This window comes from Gymnoscopelus braueri (genome assembly GCF_963280865.1).
Source record: "Gymnoscopelus braueri genome assembly, chromosome: 22".
Classification (NCBI taxonomy): Eukaryota; Metazoa; Chordata; class Actinopteri; order Myctophiformes; family Myctophidae; genus Gymnoscopelus; species Gymnoscopelus braueri.
Window position 1 is genome coordinate 43,720,515 of NC_137624.1, and position 16,657 is coordinate 43,737,171.

Sequence of the window (16,657 nt, forward strand, 5' to 3'; positions counted from 1 at the left end):
AAAAAGCTCTCTAACTTCTATTTTGAGGCACGGAATTTACTTATAAGATATCGTTTGGATAGAATTTAGTTGTTTAACTTCATATATGTGGTCAATTAATCATGACAAAGCCTATTTAAAAATAAAAATTTAGAGAACCGGTAGGGGTGGCCAGTGACACCCATGTACCCGAATAAGGCAACCCATTTTGGGCTTGGCTGTCTCAAAAGTCCCGTTGACGTCACATTAGACTGGTGAACTGCTGATTGGCTGAAGGGGAAAAAATATCATTGGCTGAAGGGGTTGTCAGTCAACGGTATTACTTCCGCCCAACTCAGCCTGCAGCCAATATTGCAGAATGGGCGATCAGGCCAGACTCACTCCTGGAATCAAATAGAAATTAGATTTCCGGAGGGAGGGTTTACCAGGCTAACAAACAGTGGCATTTCTCATGTGTGTGTGTGTGTGTGTCTGTGTCCTTCTCTCTCTATGGTGTGTGTGTGTGTGTGTGTGTAGTGTGTAGATAACATCCGCTGTAACGGCCTCATGACCAGCGTGTTCGAGGAGAACTCCAAAGTCACCGTCCCACACATGATCAAGTAAGAACAATGGCAGATATTATATAATATGTATGTTTTATTTATTTACAAAGCTGCCGATATTAATCAGGTCATGTCTTCAAGTACAGAGAGAGAGGGTGTACTGTATGTATAAGTATATTGAGAGATCAACAAATTTGCCAAGGAAAGGCACAGGCTGTACGTCCCATAACTGTCCCATGAGAAGTGTTTGACATTGCAATATGTAGTCAGTGGTGGAAAAAGTACTCAAATGTTTTACTTAAGTAAAAGTATCAATACTGCAATGCAGAAGTACTCTGTTACAAGTAAAAGTCCGGAATTCAAAATTGACTTGAGTAAAAGTACAAAAGTATTGTAAGTAAAGGTGTCAATGTACTGAAAGTACCAAAAGTAAAAGTACAAAAATGTTTGAAAATAGCAGATCTACAAGCTCACAATGCGTCGCATCGAGCTTGTAGATCGGCTATTTTCAAATAGCCTATGTATAAAATAGGGCTGAAGTGGTTAATGTATGTTTTATAATGTAATAATTTATATCTGCAAAGTAACTAAAGTTTTCAAATAATTGTAGTGGAGTAAAAGTACAACATTTGCCTCTGAGATGTAGTGGAGTAGAAGTAAAAGTATAGGCAATTGGAAATACTAAAGTAAAAGTACCTCAAAATTTTACTTAAGTACAGTACTTGAGTACATGTACTTAGTTACTTTGCACCACTGTATGCAGTACATTACTTGAGTAAACATACTTAGTTACTTTACACCACTACAAATGACATACTGTACATAAACCTGACTTATCACTGCTCTCTCTCTCTCTCTCTCTCTCTCCTCCTATAAAGGTCTGACGCCCGGCTGCACACGGACGACGTGGACATCTGCTTCAGCAAGACGCTGAACTCCTGCAAGGTCCCTCAGATCCGCTACGCCAGCGTGCAGCGCCTGCTGGAGAGGCTGACGGACCTGCGCTTCCTGTCCATAGACTTCCTCAACACCTTCCTGCACACCTACAGGGTCTTCACCACGGCCGCCGTGGTCATGGACAAGCTGGCCGACATCTACAGGAAGCCCTTCACCTCCATACCGGACAGGTAGTAACGCAGATCCATTTACAAATGCAAATGTTTAGAGGTGTAACGCTACAGTAACTGCATCGATGCATCGCTTTTCATTTCAACGATCCAGCTGTATCGATACTGTATGCAAACAGCAACATATCGTATCGATTGACTTTGTTTAAACATGTGGGGGTTGTAGATCGACTAGGCTACTTTAGCTGCATACTGTAGCTAAAGCCGCGCTTTGACACTTCCGCTCGGGTGCCGGAAGTGTCGTCAAAGCACGGCTTACGTCGAGAACAACAAGTTGCAAAAAAAAAAAAAAAAAAGCTATTAGAATACGCGATTTAAAGCAAGAACCATAGGCGCAGGGTTTTAATTGCGGCGGATCCGTTATGGACTTATGGAATTTCTGTGCTGTACCACTCGTCATAGGATGTCATAACGTCGTAATAAAGGTAAGAATGACATCGGGCCAAATTCTCCTTTAAAGGGTTAAATGCATTTTCTCATTTGTTTACCATTTTGTATATTTCTCCATCTTCACACTCTTCTCCCTCTCGTCTCATTCATTCAACCATCACTGTGTTCAGCTCATCGTCTCCTTTCCATTTTTTACCTTCTCTCTGTCCTGTCCTCTCCTTCTTCTTCATCTCCTCCTCCTCCTGCTTGAGTCCCTTTGACTCCCTCCTCTTCCTCCTCTTCCTCCTGTGATGGCCGTCCCTCTCAGGGTCCAGTACCACTCATCAGACCGTCTGTCCATCACGTCCCTCTCTCCCGACTACAGCCTAAAGATCACACAACTTGCTCTCAACCAGTCCAAGTAAATACATCACCACCTTGTGTGTTATTAAAACCTGCAAAAACCCATGAGCTCTATGTCCTTCATGCCCGGGATACGAAACCGGGTCTTCACACACGAGCGCTGGCACTTCTACACTTCTAGTAGCCTGTGTGGGCGGGGCAAGATATCGCACTTTGCAGCTTTGCAGCGGGTTTGCTGCGGCTTTGGAGTCCGGTGGGAAAATGTGTATATTCGTACGTGCCGGCAGGAAACATTCGTGAAAGGGAGTTAGAATGCTGAAAGATTAGATTAGACTTAGATTAGTATGCAGATGCACACAAATCATGGCTGTGCACACCTTTCGTGAATCCAACGTTGGTCCAAAAAAAACGGACCCTAACCGAAATGGACCCCTGAAATTTGGTCCGATTCCGAGCCATTCTGAGATTTTTTTCTAATAATGGCACGAGCCCGAGTGGGCCCGCGACAATTTGGTCCGATTCCGAGCCGTTCCGACTTTTTTTCTTTTCTTTTCTAATTAGACTCGTGAAATTAGTTCCGAGATCCGATTAGTTACGAGATTAGTTCCGAGATTACTGCAGTAATCTGATTTTAAACCAGCCTCAAACATCACTTCATTGCGTTTCTCTCCATTGCAGCGCGCCGCACACAGTCACAGAGTAGTAGGGGTCTTCTCGGATCCACTCGGGTATCACACATAATGATAGACAGACCCGAGTTCCGAGGTAATAGAACCGATACCGACCCGGCCCCTATAGTGATTTTGATAGAAATATGGATCCGACACGCACAGTTCTCGGGTCCTGTTGGGTGTTTTTGGAACCGGGTGACCCGTGAAGAGTTCTACTATGTAATCTAAGAGTCCTGTTCTTCTTTCCTCCTCTCTGCTACCACTGCTACACCTCTCAGGTCCTTGGAGCTGCTGTTTGCCTCCAACCAGGGCGGATGGGGCAGCGACGCCCTGAGCAACAAGTCCCCCCGGCCCTGCCGGAAGTTCCCTCCTCCTCCCCTGGTCATCCCCTCGCGCACCTCCTCGCCCGTCCACTCCCGCAAGCCCTCCCTCAGCTCCCCCGCCGCCTCCTCCAAAGCCTCCTGGGCCCTGGACCTGTCCACTCCCACCTCCTCGGCAGCCAACTCCCCCACCTCCACCCACTTCCCCTCCTCTCCTCCTCCCAGGAGTCCCAACTCCCCCAGGGGGGTGAGCGCCCCCTACGGGGCTTTCTCCTCGCCTCCTCCCACCTCCACCAGAGCCCCGTTGGACCTCAGCTGTGCGCCTCCTCCTGCCCCCGGCTCCCCGGAGCTGAGCCCGGGGCCCCAGCAGCAGGAGGACGCGTTCATCGGAGGAGAGCTGCCGCGCATCGACGCCTTCTGTGGGAAGCTGAGACGCAGCATCCGCCGGGGTAACAGCTGTTCACTCACATACAGTGGTAGCCAGTTGAGATCATCACGTTGGGTACCCACTAGATCAGTACCTGTCAGGTACCCATCAAAGCCACACCCCTCTGGGGGGGTGGTTTTGCCTTGGAGGGAGGAGTTTAGCATAATTTTTTTCCCCACCGTGCAATACAGTAAGTGGACAGTAGATGGCAGGGCCGAGCAACTATTGGTTGTTGTTTACATACCATGATTATATATGCCACGCTACGTGCTTGTAGATCTGCTATCTTTTTGCGTGGGTCAGTTCATCTTATAGAGCAGTGGTTTCCGAATGGTGTGCACACAATTCAATTCAATTCTTTCAATTCAAAGGAGCTTTATTGGCATGAGAAAACATATGCTTACATTGCCAAAGCAGGCAAAAATAGCAGATGTGCAAGCTCACACCTCGGCACAAAATGACGCGTTGTGAGCCTGTAGAGTTTTCTGAAAAAACTCTGGATTAAAGGGTTAGTTCACCCCAAAAAAGATTTTTTTCTATCGAATAGTCACCCCATGGAGACTTGAATTCATGGATATTCTTTTGTTTTTGTCTCATTCCTAAGACAATAATTTGATGACCAGCGGACCGGTAGGCAACGGTTCCGGTAGGAGACACAAAGGAGACTCTCCTACCGGAACCGCTGCCGCTCATCACATTATTGGCTTCGGAATGCGACAAAAACTAAACAATATCCATGTATTCAAGTCTCCATGGGGTAGAAAAAAAGTCATTTTGGGGGTGAACTATCCCTTTAAGAGCGTCTGCTAAATGCCTAAATTGTAAATAATATTCAGGACTCTTTGTCTGTCTTTGACGATTGTGTAACGTTCCTACCAGCTGTCCTGGAGTCAGGGTTCATGCCTGAATCAGCGGTCACCACCAGTGAGTCAGGTGACATGTCCCCGTGTCGCTCCCCCTCCACACCCAGACACCTGCGCTACAGGCAGGCAGGAGGTATGAACACCACACACACACACACACACACACACACACACACACACACACACACACACACACACACACACACACACACACACACACACACACACACACACACAGTCATTTGGATTTAGAAGCCAGCATGTCTTCTATGGCATTGGTTCTCAAAGTGGGGTCCGGGGACCCCCAGGGGTCCTTGAGGGAGTTCCAGGGGGTCCCCAGCTAAGGATAGGAACCAAATGGACCCATGGTCTGTAACTCTGAGAGTGTACAAATGGACCCTAACGGGTCCATTTGGTTCCATTTGTTACACTCTCTTCCATTTGTTACACTCTCAGAGTTACATTAACATAGATTTTACAATATAAATTGCGGGGTCCCAGAGATATAAATGCCATTAAATGGGGGTCCGTAGCCTAATAATGTCAAACTGGGGGGCACTTGTAATGTCAAATGGGGGTCCGCGGGGTGATAAGTGTCAATTTGGCGGTCCTTGACATGAAAAAGTTTGAGAACCACGTACTGTTCTATGGAAGCGTGTTGCGCAGCAAAAATAGCCGATCTACAAGCTATTTTCGGTTTGAAGATTAAAGCCTCAATCTGTGATTTCTTCACCTGGTTGGCAGTATGTAGAACAGCTGGAGCAATATTACTAAAACATCATCATAGTGTGTTAATTATTTAGGAAATAGCGATAGTGTGTGTGTGTGTGTGTGTGTGTGTGTGGGGGGGGTGGGGGGGGGCTCCTTTCACACTGATTCACAAATCACACATTAGGATTTGGTCACACCGACTTTTTCAATCATGAGATTGTGTTTTGCTTGAATCCATGCATACTGTACATATATATACCTCTGCAGGTACATCAGGTGACAACTCTCGCTGTACGATGTCACCGGCCTCAGCCTTTGCCATCGCCACAGCTGCAGCCGGACACAGCAGCACTTCCCCAGGTCACTTTACTATGGAATGCCATGACTACTAGATTATGTTAATGAGGTTAAAGCGGCATTATGTATTTAAAGGGATACTTCACTTTCACATAAAATAAACATTAAAAATAAATATTTAAAAAAAATAAGAAGTTATGGCAAAATCACGGCCCCCTCACACATTAGTAGGACACTCTAATGCGTGAGGGGGCCGTGATTTTTCCATTACTTTTTTCATTTATTTTTAATATATTTTTTAAATGTTTATTTTATGTGAAAGTGAAGTATCCCTTTAATACATACATTAAAATGTTGTCCAATCTGTATGGTAGAGTATATGTTAATACTATATAACTTATACAATTAGGGTGGTTGTAGTTTGTCTCCCTGTGCTCTTATATTGAGACATTTAGATCGTGTCAAAGATGGTCCAGATTCAATTTCTCCCCTGAGCAAGCAGGCAGGCTCTATTAGCTCAATGGTAAAAATGTCAGCACTTGCACAAGAAACCAGGTTCGAATCGGAAAGTTACATAGTGCAGCTTTAAATAGCAGCCAGCAATTATGGCTTACTATATGTTATGGCTGTCATGTGGGCTTATGTTCCGTTTATTTTTTTGTTGTTGCTCTGTACAGGTTTTAGTAACTCTGACAAGGCCTGTGACAAAGAGTTCCTCATCCGCAGAGCCGCCACCAACAGAGTTCTCAACGTGCTGCGACACTGGGTGTCCAAACACTCTCAGGTGAAGTTTACAACCGTTTTCATTACCCTAAGAAAGCTGATCTGTCAGGAAAACTCAAAAACTTGCAGGTATAGACTCAGACACCAACTTAGTGAAAACAATAGTTTTGAAGCCTTGAATTCATGGAAAATAAGTCATTTTTAGGGTGAACTACTTCTTTAATCTCCAGCACTCATTAAAAAAAAACACTGGCAGGAACAGGTACACGAACAGACAAATGCAAACAGTAGAATCTGACCTCATCTCATGGAAACAAACAGGTGTATAGAGACACACGGCCGGAAGCGGAAGGCCTACAAATCCACGCCCACTTTTGACACTCGGGGTCCGTTAGAACGATGAACTGCAGCTCTCAATGCAATCTCTATGAGAAGCATTGTAAAATACCGTCATTTCACTGGTTAACTACTGAGGCTGTAGCGATTTTTTTTGTGTTCTGATAATCTGTCCCATTTGTTTAATTTGTCCTTTTTAATGTCCCATATCTTTCATCTCGATATACTACCCACAATATACTATAATATACTCCATCAGTATGTCAAAACCGCTAGCATCGGAGATCCAGAGTTTAAGTGGTCGCATGGTATATATGTCACAGGTAGATTGGCATTCCAGGTAGATTGGAAGTGGAGCGCTTGTTTTTAGGCTCGGGGCGGGGCTGCGATGCGAGGACGACGAGAACGACAACATGAATATACATACATACTGGCCTCAGTGGCGCACTTCGATAATCATTGGACTCCCCATCCACTATCACTGGGAGTCTGGGTTTGACTCCTGCTCGGGACATTACTTTTTCAAACAACCGCAGACTATTTTCTTTCGCCGATAAAGTATAGTTTTGGACCATGACGGAGGCGCTCCGACTTAGGAGACCTTGAGGCCAAGGAGTCGCGCCCGAGCGCCTCCAGGCGCGAGTGCCCGCGACGACCGGCCGATGGTCTCCTAGTCGACTAAGCGCCGTCCGAGTTATGTACCGATAGGCACAGAATAGTAAATGATATTGTGGGGACTGCGTTTGCCCCGCTATGGTTTGCCCCAACTGCCACTCACTGCACTAACATAGCCTGCCAGCCCCGCCTCCTCAGTCTCGCCCCCTTGTTCGCGGGTGTGCGCGCGCGCGCGTGCATGTGCGCGTATGCGTGTGTGCGTGCTCGTTTGTGTGCGTGTGCATGCGTGCGTGTGTGGTGTGGGACTCATGTGTGGCTTGCATTGCCCTCTGGCGTTGGTTCTACAGAATTGCCTGGGGGGCGGACGGGCGGTGAAAACAAGCGCTTATTTTCCATTCTACCTGGAATGCCAATCTACCTGTAACATATACACAAGTAAGACGCGCGAACGCGGTAAGCGAACGCAAAAAAAGAAAAAAAAGAATGAAAAAAAATATTAAAAAAAAAAGTAACCAATAAAAAATTATTTTTTTTTTTCAAAAAAAATCTGCGTTAAAAGGAGCATCTTAGAAAAATACAAATTCACAAAAAAAAAACTTGGAATGTTTTTGAACAATTCAACAAAGTGTTTGAAGTGCCTGTTTCACCCACTTCGGGGGGGCGGAGCCAAAATCCGAGCCCGATGTATTTGTTCGTAGACCCCCACTTAGGGGGGGTAGAAAAAGTTTGGGAGCGATTCGGGCACTTTTCATTTAACATGGGGTTTCAATGGGGAGTTTTTAGGAGCCTTCTCCGGGGCGTGGCTTCCGGGGGAAGGGGCGGGCTTAAACGCAACCTTGACAGGTGTGTTCAGTTTTCAAAGACCTTTCATTTGATGTATGGTACGTCTAAATTGGACATTTACTTATCTCAGAGGAACTGCACACAGGCAGTGCACACAGAGACACAGAGATACAGAGACACAACCCGAGCAGGGTTACATAGTAAGCTCCACTTGGTCGGAGGCTCGCCGCGCCTCCTCCCGCGTTCGCAATCACGGACGCATCCCTTGAGGTTTTCAATACCCAGAAAACTGGAGAAAGTGGCCGTTTTCAATAGGTTTTGGTCATTATCTCTGGAACAGAAGGTCCAATCTGCTCAGTTCAAAGCTTGTTGGATGCGTGACATTACGCACGCAATGACACATTTTTGGGTTATTTTTATTTTTTTAGGGGAGGCGAGGTCTTAGTTGGGCAGGCGACCGCCTCTCCTGCCTCTACAGTGGGTACGCCACTGGTCGGCGCTCGGCGCTCGTAAAGACAGTGATGTCACTGAAATGCGACAACTTGTCTGTCTGCTGTCTACCCTCTGCTGTGTTAACATTATGGGTAACTCGTTAAAGTGGCAAATTAAATGTGAAACACATCAACTATTAAGAAAACAAGAAGATATGTTGACAAAGACACTCCATACATTTGGAAACATATTTTTATTTAAATCAATATCGTCTTCAGTTAATGCAGGATAATTTTAAAAGTAGGCTAACTTTCACATCCTCTCATAGGGAATGCATTGGCAGCTGCAGTTCATCGTTCTAACGGACCTCGAGTAGTGGCGCTGTCTCAAAAGTGGGCGTGAAATTTGTAGTCCCTGTGTGTCTCTATATACACAGGGAATAACTAGACACAGGTGAAACTCAAAGACAATCAACACAGGGATTGGCTGATGGGCCAAACAGGACACAGGTGACACAAATCAACCATAATCAGGGTAGGTGAGACAAGACATGTATAAACTACAACTACAGTGGAAGACAGGAAACACAAGACCATTACTACAAAATAAGATACAGGAAATGCAGATCCTCACAGAATCGATGGTTCTCAAACATTCTCAAAGACCACCGACTTGATATGTATTTGACCCACGACCCCCCCTCTGAAAAGAGTTTGTGCCCAAGGACCCCCCAAAAGATAAGATATGTGGTAGAAATGTTCAGAATTATAAGTTTATTATTATATATATATATATATTATAATTATATAAGTTTTCAGCTATTTTTCTAATAGTCAAAGCATAAAATAATGTTTCAAATGGATAAGCTGGTTTTTGATGCTATATTAACTAATTGAGCTGGGGACCTCCTGGGCGTCCTCAAGGACCCCTGGGCGTCCCCAGACCTCACTTTGAGAACCACTACAGTTTAACCACATTAACCGTGGTTCCTGGCACCCCTATTTTGGGATGCATTCAGCGACAATAGCAGATCTGTAGTGAGCTTGTAGATCGGCTGTTTTTGTTTAATAGATTTGACAGATGGGGAAAAAAAGGAGGGGACCAAGTATAGAGCCCTGGTGTCAACTGTGTGTGTGTGTGTGTGTGTGTGTGTGTGTGTGTGTGTGTGTGTGTGTGTGTGTGTGTGTGTGTGTGTGTGTGTGTGTGTGTGTGTGTGTGTGTGTGTGTGTGTGTGTTCTCCTCCAGGACTTCGATATGAACAGTGATCTGAAGATCGGGGTTGTGACTCTATTAGAAGACGTGCTACGAGATCCAGACCTACTGCCACAGGAAAGGAAAGCCACAACAAACATACTAAGGTACACAACACACGCACACACACACACACACACACACACACACACGCACACACGCACACACACACACACACACACACACACACACACACACACACACACACACACACACACACACACACACACACACACACACACACAAGTCAAGTCAAGTCAAGTTTATTTGTATAGCACATTTAAAAACAACATCAGCTGACCCAAAGTGCTTTCCACACAAAGAACAGATAGACCTTAGTCTATTTACAAAGCAGAGTAAAAGGCATAAAGAGACAAAGTGCAGTAGAGACAATAACAAAAACAGAACAAAACAAATAAAAACACGGCAGGGACAAAATAAACAACAGACAGAGAACCTCAATCTACGTTAAAAGCAAGAGTAAAAATGTCTTCAGTTTTGATTTAAAAATCTCAATGGTGGGACTTATCTTAATGTGAAATTTTAACATTATTTTGCCCAATCTGTATGGTGGAGTATGTTAAAGGGATAGTTCACCCCCAAAATGACTTTTTTTCTATGGATCAGTCTCCCCGTGGAGACTTGAATTCATGAATAATTTTTAGTTTTTGTCTAATTTTTAAGCCAATAATTTGATGCCAGCGGTTCCGGTAGGAGACACAAAGAGTCTCCTTTGTGTCTCCTACCGGAACCGCTGCCTACCGGTTCGCTGTTGTGGATAGGCGGTCTTCCTACTACTTCCATTGAGACATTGTTGTCAGGTAGGACACCGACTGGTTGACAACTACGTAGTACTGCCTGAAGCTCATAAGTGCGATATCTCCCCTGGCCAAGCGAGGAAGAAGCTCGGTCTCCTATACGCGGGAGGCCAGGGTTCGAATCGCTGGTAGGACAGGAAAAGTTTAGAGATCGCAACTGTAATGTACGTGCACGCACACACGCACTCACTCACACAACAAGTCCATTTAACGCTGTTTATTTTGCTCTTCAGTGCCCTTTCTCAAGAGGAACAAGACGACGCGCAACTGAAGATAGAAGACATATCACAAGTGGTCAGTATTACTGGCTCTATTTTGTTTATCTAATGGGACAGACGGGATAATTGACTCTTCAGTGTTCATTTAACTCTGAATATTGTAACCAAATGGAATCAAATGGACCCTTACGGGTCCATTTGATTCCATTTGTCACACCCTTCAGAGTTCCCCCTGGTCAGCCGGGGCACCTGATGGAGGGGAAGGGAACTGGTTGGAATAACGTGTTCTTTCCATGCGCTACGTCCTGCCGGGGAAACTCCCCCCTGTCAGGTGATAAGAAGCGTCCTGCTCACTCCTCATGCGTTGAAGGAAGCATGAGCTCAGTTCCGGGCTCTCCCCAGGCTGGCAGAGGGAGAGTAGCGCCCAGGATTACATGTTTAGGCACTGGGTGAAAAATGGGTTACAAAATCGTGGGATAAAAAAATTGAGAAAAAAAAAATATATACCTTCTGACTTAAAGTAGCACTATGTAACTTTCCTCTTCTACCCCGGATTTGAACCTGGTTTTCCTTACCATTGAGCTAATAGAGCCCACCTACTGGCGTGCGTGCGTGCATGTGTGTGCGTGTTTTGCAGGTGGAGACTCCTAAGGCAGAGTGTTTTGAATCTCTGTCGGCCATAGAGATAGCAGAACAGATCACCTTGCTGGATCACCTGGTGTTTAGAAGCATCCCCTATGAGTGAGTATAGTCACCTGGTTACACTAATGCACACTTTACAACACACAACACACACACACCGAGTGCCACACTATGAGCTTGTAGATCTGCTATTTTTGAAAAAATTGTGAAAATTTGTGCAAATCTTTGAATATGTATTTTCTAATGCGAACATTTTTAACTCTGTTACAACTTCTGGGGGTCCCTGGAACAAAAATATTTTGAGATGGGGGTCCACAGCCAAATACATATCATTTTTGAGAACCACTGATATTATAGCAACATATTTTTTTTTCAAAAAACTGTAGTTTAGAAGACATTTGTAGAATCCCCTGAAGCAAAGATTTGAGTTACGCTATGAGCTTGTAGATCTGCTATTTTTGAATAGCCAAAGAAATCTAAAATGACACAGATGCGTTCCGGGTCTTGAAGGGTTAACAATGGTTAGATTGAGTATTGAGTATTTCCAATTTCCAATACTTCTACTTCTACTCCACTACATCTCAGAGGCAAATATTATACTTTTACTCCACTACAAATATTTAGTGGAGAAACTTTAGTTACTAGTTACTTTGTAGATTTTGTTATTATTATTACAAAAGATACATTAACTACTTCAGCCCTATATACTTTTCGGCCATTTGAAAGCAGCCGTTCTACAAGCTCACAACGCGTCGCGATGCGACGCGTTGTGAGCTTGTAGATCTGCTGTTTTCAAATGATTTTATACATTTTGAAAACATGAAATGGAAGATTTCTGCATAATGAGTACTTTTACTTTTGGTACTTTAAGCACATTTTGATGCCAATACTTTTGCATTTTTACTCAAGTAAATTCTGAATACCGGACTTGTACTTGTAACTTTCTGCATTGCAGTATTGATACTTTTACTTAAGTAAAAAAACATTAAGTACTTTTTCCACCATCGTTAACAGATATGTGTGTTTTCTTGTAGGGAGTTCCTGGGCCAGGGGTGGATGAAAGGGGACAAGACGGAGAGGACCCCGTACATCATGAAGACCAGCCAGCACTTCAACGACGTACGTCTTTTAAATTAGCCTCTGAAATCAATGTGTCCTTTTAGCATCAGTGGTTCTCAACCCTTTCAGGCCGTGACCCCCCCCAAAAATAATCATGTTTGAGCTGGGGACCCCCCACCCTGATAAGCACTTGGAATTGTAGGAGTTGAGTCATTGACTCGGTTCCACAGATACTGTACATTTGTGAAAATAGCAGATCTACAAGCTCTAGTGTGAGCTTGTGGATCGGCTATTTTCACTATTTTAGCATCTTTCTTATATTATTTGACTATTTGGCCAATGTTTCACCAGTTTGTATAGTATAGTTTGTCCTTAAGAGTCCTTAAATTGACACTTTACGGTCATCTGGGGACCCCCAAAAATCATGTGGGGGACCCCCCTGGGGATCCTGACCCACAGGTTTAGAACCACTGCTTTAGCACAGTGGTTCGGAAAACCTTTTAACTCGAGACCAAAAAGACACATTTCATGTGTTACTTTTTCTTCTAATTTATGGAATTTCTTTGATTTATTTTAATTATTTATAAAATTCTTTAGAACTTCTTTAAAATGTGTCTTTAATTAATTTGTGATTTTTGTGTGTTTCTGAAAATAATAATAATTTAAAACACAATGTAGGAAAGGAAAAATAAAAGGATATTTACTCATGACCCATAAAAATGCATGCATCCGCAACCCAAAAAAGGGTCCCGACCCAGTGTTTGGGAAACACTGCTTTAGCAGACCCTGTGTGGGTAGAGTGGTCACCGGTTCGATCCCCGGTCTATGTGTCAAAGTGTCTTTGAGCGAAGCCACTGAACTCTTAACTGAGTGGTGTCCAAAGTCCGGCCCGCGGGCCATTTGCGGCCCGAGGACACATTTTATACGGCCCTTGGCTTCATTCCTAAATTGTATTATGAACGGCCCGCCTGCACCTTCAAAAAAATAAAAAGATTTATAAAAGTGAAAGTTGCATTTTCCTCCGTTGCCTCAGGATGGTTGCACCTTCTCTAGCTCTTGCTTAACCTTAAAACCGAAATAAAGTAACAATAAAACGCCCAAAATCCGCCTGAAAACCACATTTTTTTGCCCAAAATCCGCCTATAATCGAAAAAGTTTAAGCTGGCCCTTGGGTGTTTTCATATTTTCTAATTTGGCCCCCTTTGTTTGGACACCACTGTCTTAACTGCTTCCTCCCAGAGCGCTCATCATAGCGCTCATCATAGCGCTCATCATAACCATCTGAGCAGCCATCAGCTGCTGGGTGGGTGAATCTTTCCCTTTTCCCTTTTCACGGCTTCTTCCTTTCATTCTCATGCCCGTCTATAGATGAGTAACCTGGTGGCGTCTCAGATAATGACCCAGGCGGACGTGGGATCCCGGGCCGCCGCCATCGAGAAGTGGCTGGCGGTGGCCGACATCTGCCGCTGTCTCAACAACTACAACGGCGTGCTGGAGATAACGTCCGCCCTGAACCGCAGTGCCCTCTACAGGCTGAAGAAGACATGGGCCAAAGTCTGCAAACAGGTTGGAGGAGCTCGTGTTAGGAGTCAGGACTGTCACGAATTACACATTTAAGTTGGCGATTAATTGTCACTCAAATAATTGCGATTAACGATTTAATTGTGCGTTTGGCCTTTGAACATTGAAACATATGAAACATTTTCTTGTTTTCCTTTTAGGCTTCGTAATCAAAACTTGCACAGGGCAGATGTGACAAATATCTTAAACATACAAAGAAATTATTGACAACTGTAATAGTTTTATACATAGCCGAAATAGCTGATCTACAAGCTTACAACGCGTCACGCGCTACATCGCATTTATATCGCGATTTTATAGATATATATTGTTTTGTTCATATCTGATATTATCTGACTTTCATATTGACATAAAACTGTACACAGTGTTTGTTTTAGATGCGCTCCTCCAGAAGACTCGCAAGATGAGATTTCACCCTGTGTCAGCTTGTAAACACTACGGTGGCCCATTTGGGACGAAAAAACACTGTGGACAGTCAATATGAACGTCAGATATGAACAAAAAACATATATATAAAATTGCGATAAAAAATAGTTAGGATTTTCTACTGTACCACTCGTCCTATAATAATATAATATATCATATAAAAGTTAAGAAAAACGTAGTCCGGAATTCTCCTTTAATTTATGAAAAAAAAAAACATGACGCTGCCCGACAGCGATGATATCATGGTAAAATGTTGTAATGTAAAAAGTAATCTTGTGTGTGTTGTGTGTTTCTCCTCATCACAGACCAAGGCTCTGATGGACAGACTGCAGAAGATAGTGTTGTCAGAAGGCAGATTCAAGAACCTGAGAGAAACCCTGAAAAAGTATGACCCTCAGTGTGTTCCATAGACATGTTGTCCATCTTGTCCTCTTTGTACAGCTGTAACCCTCAGTGTGTTCCATATCCTTATTGACATGTTGTCCATCTTGTCCTCTTTGTGCAGCTGTAACCCTCAGTGTGTGCCCTACCTGGGCATGTACCTCACCGACCTGGCCTTCATCGAGGAGGGAACGCCAAACTTCACCGAGGAGGGCCTGGTGAACTTCTCCAAGATGAGGATGGTAAAACAGACAAAAGACTTTCACTAAACCTCCATATAATACAACACACGCTCCCGTCCTGTGCTTTGCAAAGGAATCCTCAGTGTCACCACTTTCAACCCTCATTTTGGGGAATGTAATTATAGGCCAACATTGTCAAAACATAAAAGCATAAATATATACACATATGATGTGCAGCCTGCGTAGCTAGTTCAGGCAGTCAACTCAAGGCAGCGCACCAACCTGATCAGGTGACCAGTCACATGATCTCTTCTCCTGGTCTGGGCGGTAATAGAGAGTGTGCACATGCGTCACTTTTCCACCGGGACACGCCCCCCCCCCCCTCCCCTCCTCATCTAGACTGAGTGGCAAAACATTGAGCAGCACGGAGCGTTTGGAAGCGCTCGTTGGAAATCACTCAACGGTCCTGCATGCCACCTGTTTCTAATTTGCACATAATGCAGGAGGCAGCGGGAGTCGGACGTTGCGTTATTGAAAACGAGCGCTTCCAAACTCTGACACTTAGAAAAATAATCACCTGCACGGAACTTATTGACAGAAAGTAGCCCATAACATGTCTCTACGGTGGATTTTTATGAAACAAAAACGTTGCTGATAGAAAGAGGACAATTCAAGCTTTCCGTACAGCTGCCATGTTGGTGAATTTAACATTGTTTAATACTGTTGTCAGTGGTGGAAAAAGTACTCAAATTCTTTACTTAAGTAAAAGTACCAATACTGCAATATAAAAATACTCTGTTACAAGTAAAAGTCCAGAATTAAAATTTTACTTGAGTAAAAGTACAAAAGTATTGGCATCAAAATGTACTTAAAGTACCAAAAGTAAAAGTACTAAATATTTGAAAATAGCAGATCTACAAGCTCACAACGCGTCGCGATGCGACGCGTTGTGAGCTTGTAGATCGGCTATTTTCAAATAGCTTAGGTATAAAATAGGGTTAAAGTGGGTAATGTATGTTTCTTTACATCATCCCTTTATATCTGAAATGTAACTAGTAACTAAAGTTTTCAAATAAATGTAGTAGAGTAAAAGTACAATATTTGCCTCTGAGACGTAGTGGAGTAGAAGTAAAAGTATTGGAAATTGTAAATACTCAAGTAAAGTACAAATACCTCAAAATTGTACTTAAGTACAGTACTTAAGTAAATGTACTTAGTTACTTTCCACCACTGACTGTTGTGATGGGCAGTACAGCCCTGTGGCACCAGCATGTGAATGTGTGTATGTGTGTAACATGGGAATCAGTTACCTATAGATTTGAGAGACACTGATTGGATGTGCAGCATGTTATTATCACGCTGTAATTGGCTGTCCTATGTTCTGTGCTAGTTTGATAAGAGACGTCAGCATTTCCTTGTTGAGTGTTGTTAGGGTTTCTCAAGGTTCAACAGCACGGACGGAGCGTCTCCCGTTCTGTGCTAGAACGAGAGGACCCAAGTGATCTAACACAGGGGTTCCCAAAGTTGGGGTCGCGGGAGAC

General features: G+C 43.9%; 1 protein-coding gene across 1 annotated transcript in view; it reads left to right on the plus strand.

Annotated features, from left to right (window-relative positions):
* Positions 1-16,657, plus strand: part of rasgrf2a (Ras protein-specific guanine nucleotide-releasing factor 2a) — a gene marked incomplete at its 5' end in the record, with an annotated part of 43,813 nt that overhangs the window by 25,065 nt on the left and 2,091 nt on the right. The window contains 14 exons of the mRNA XM_080418862.1: positions 496-578; positions 1,400-1,648; positions 2,346-2,438; positions 3,330-3,820; positions 4,678-4,794; positions 5,640-5,732; positions 6,347-6,453; positions 9,804-9,916; positions 10,861-10,921; positions 11,483-11,586; positions 12,522-12,606; positions 13,915-14,112; positions 14,859-14,938; positions 15,059-15,176. Coding sequence (XP_080274988.1) covers positions 496-578; positions 1,400-1,648; positions 2,346-2,438; positions 3,330-3,820; positions 4,678-4,794; positions 5,640-5,732; positions 6,347-6,453; positions 9,804-9,916; positions 10,861-10,921; positions 11,483-11,586; positions 12,522-12,606; positions 13,915-14,112; positions 14,859-14,938; positions 15,059-15,176 — 1,992 coding nt within the window. The remainder of the gene's footprint in view (positions 1-495; positions 579-1,399; positions 1,649-2,345; positions 2,439-3,329; positions 3,821-4,677; positions 4,795-5,639; positions 5,733-6,346; positions 6,454-9,803; positions 9,917-10,860; positions 10,922-11,482; positions 11,587-12,521; positions 12,607-13,914; positions 14,113-14,858; positions 14,939-15,058; positions 15,177-16,657) is intronic.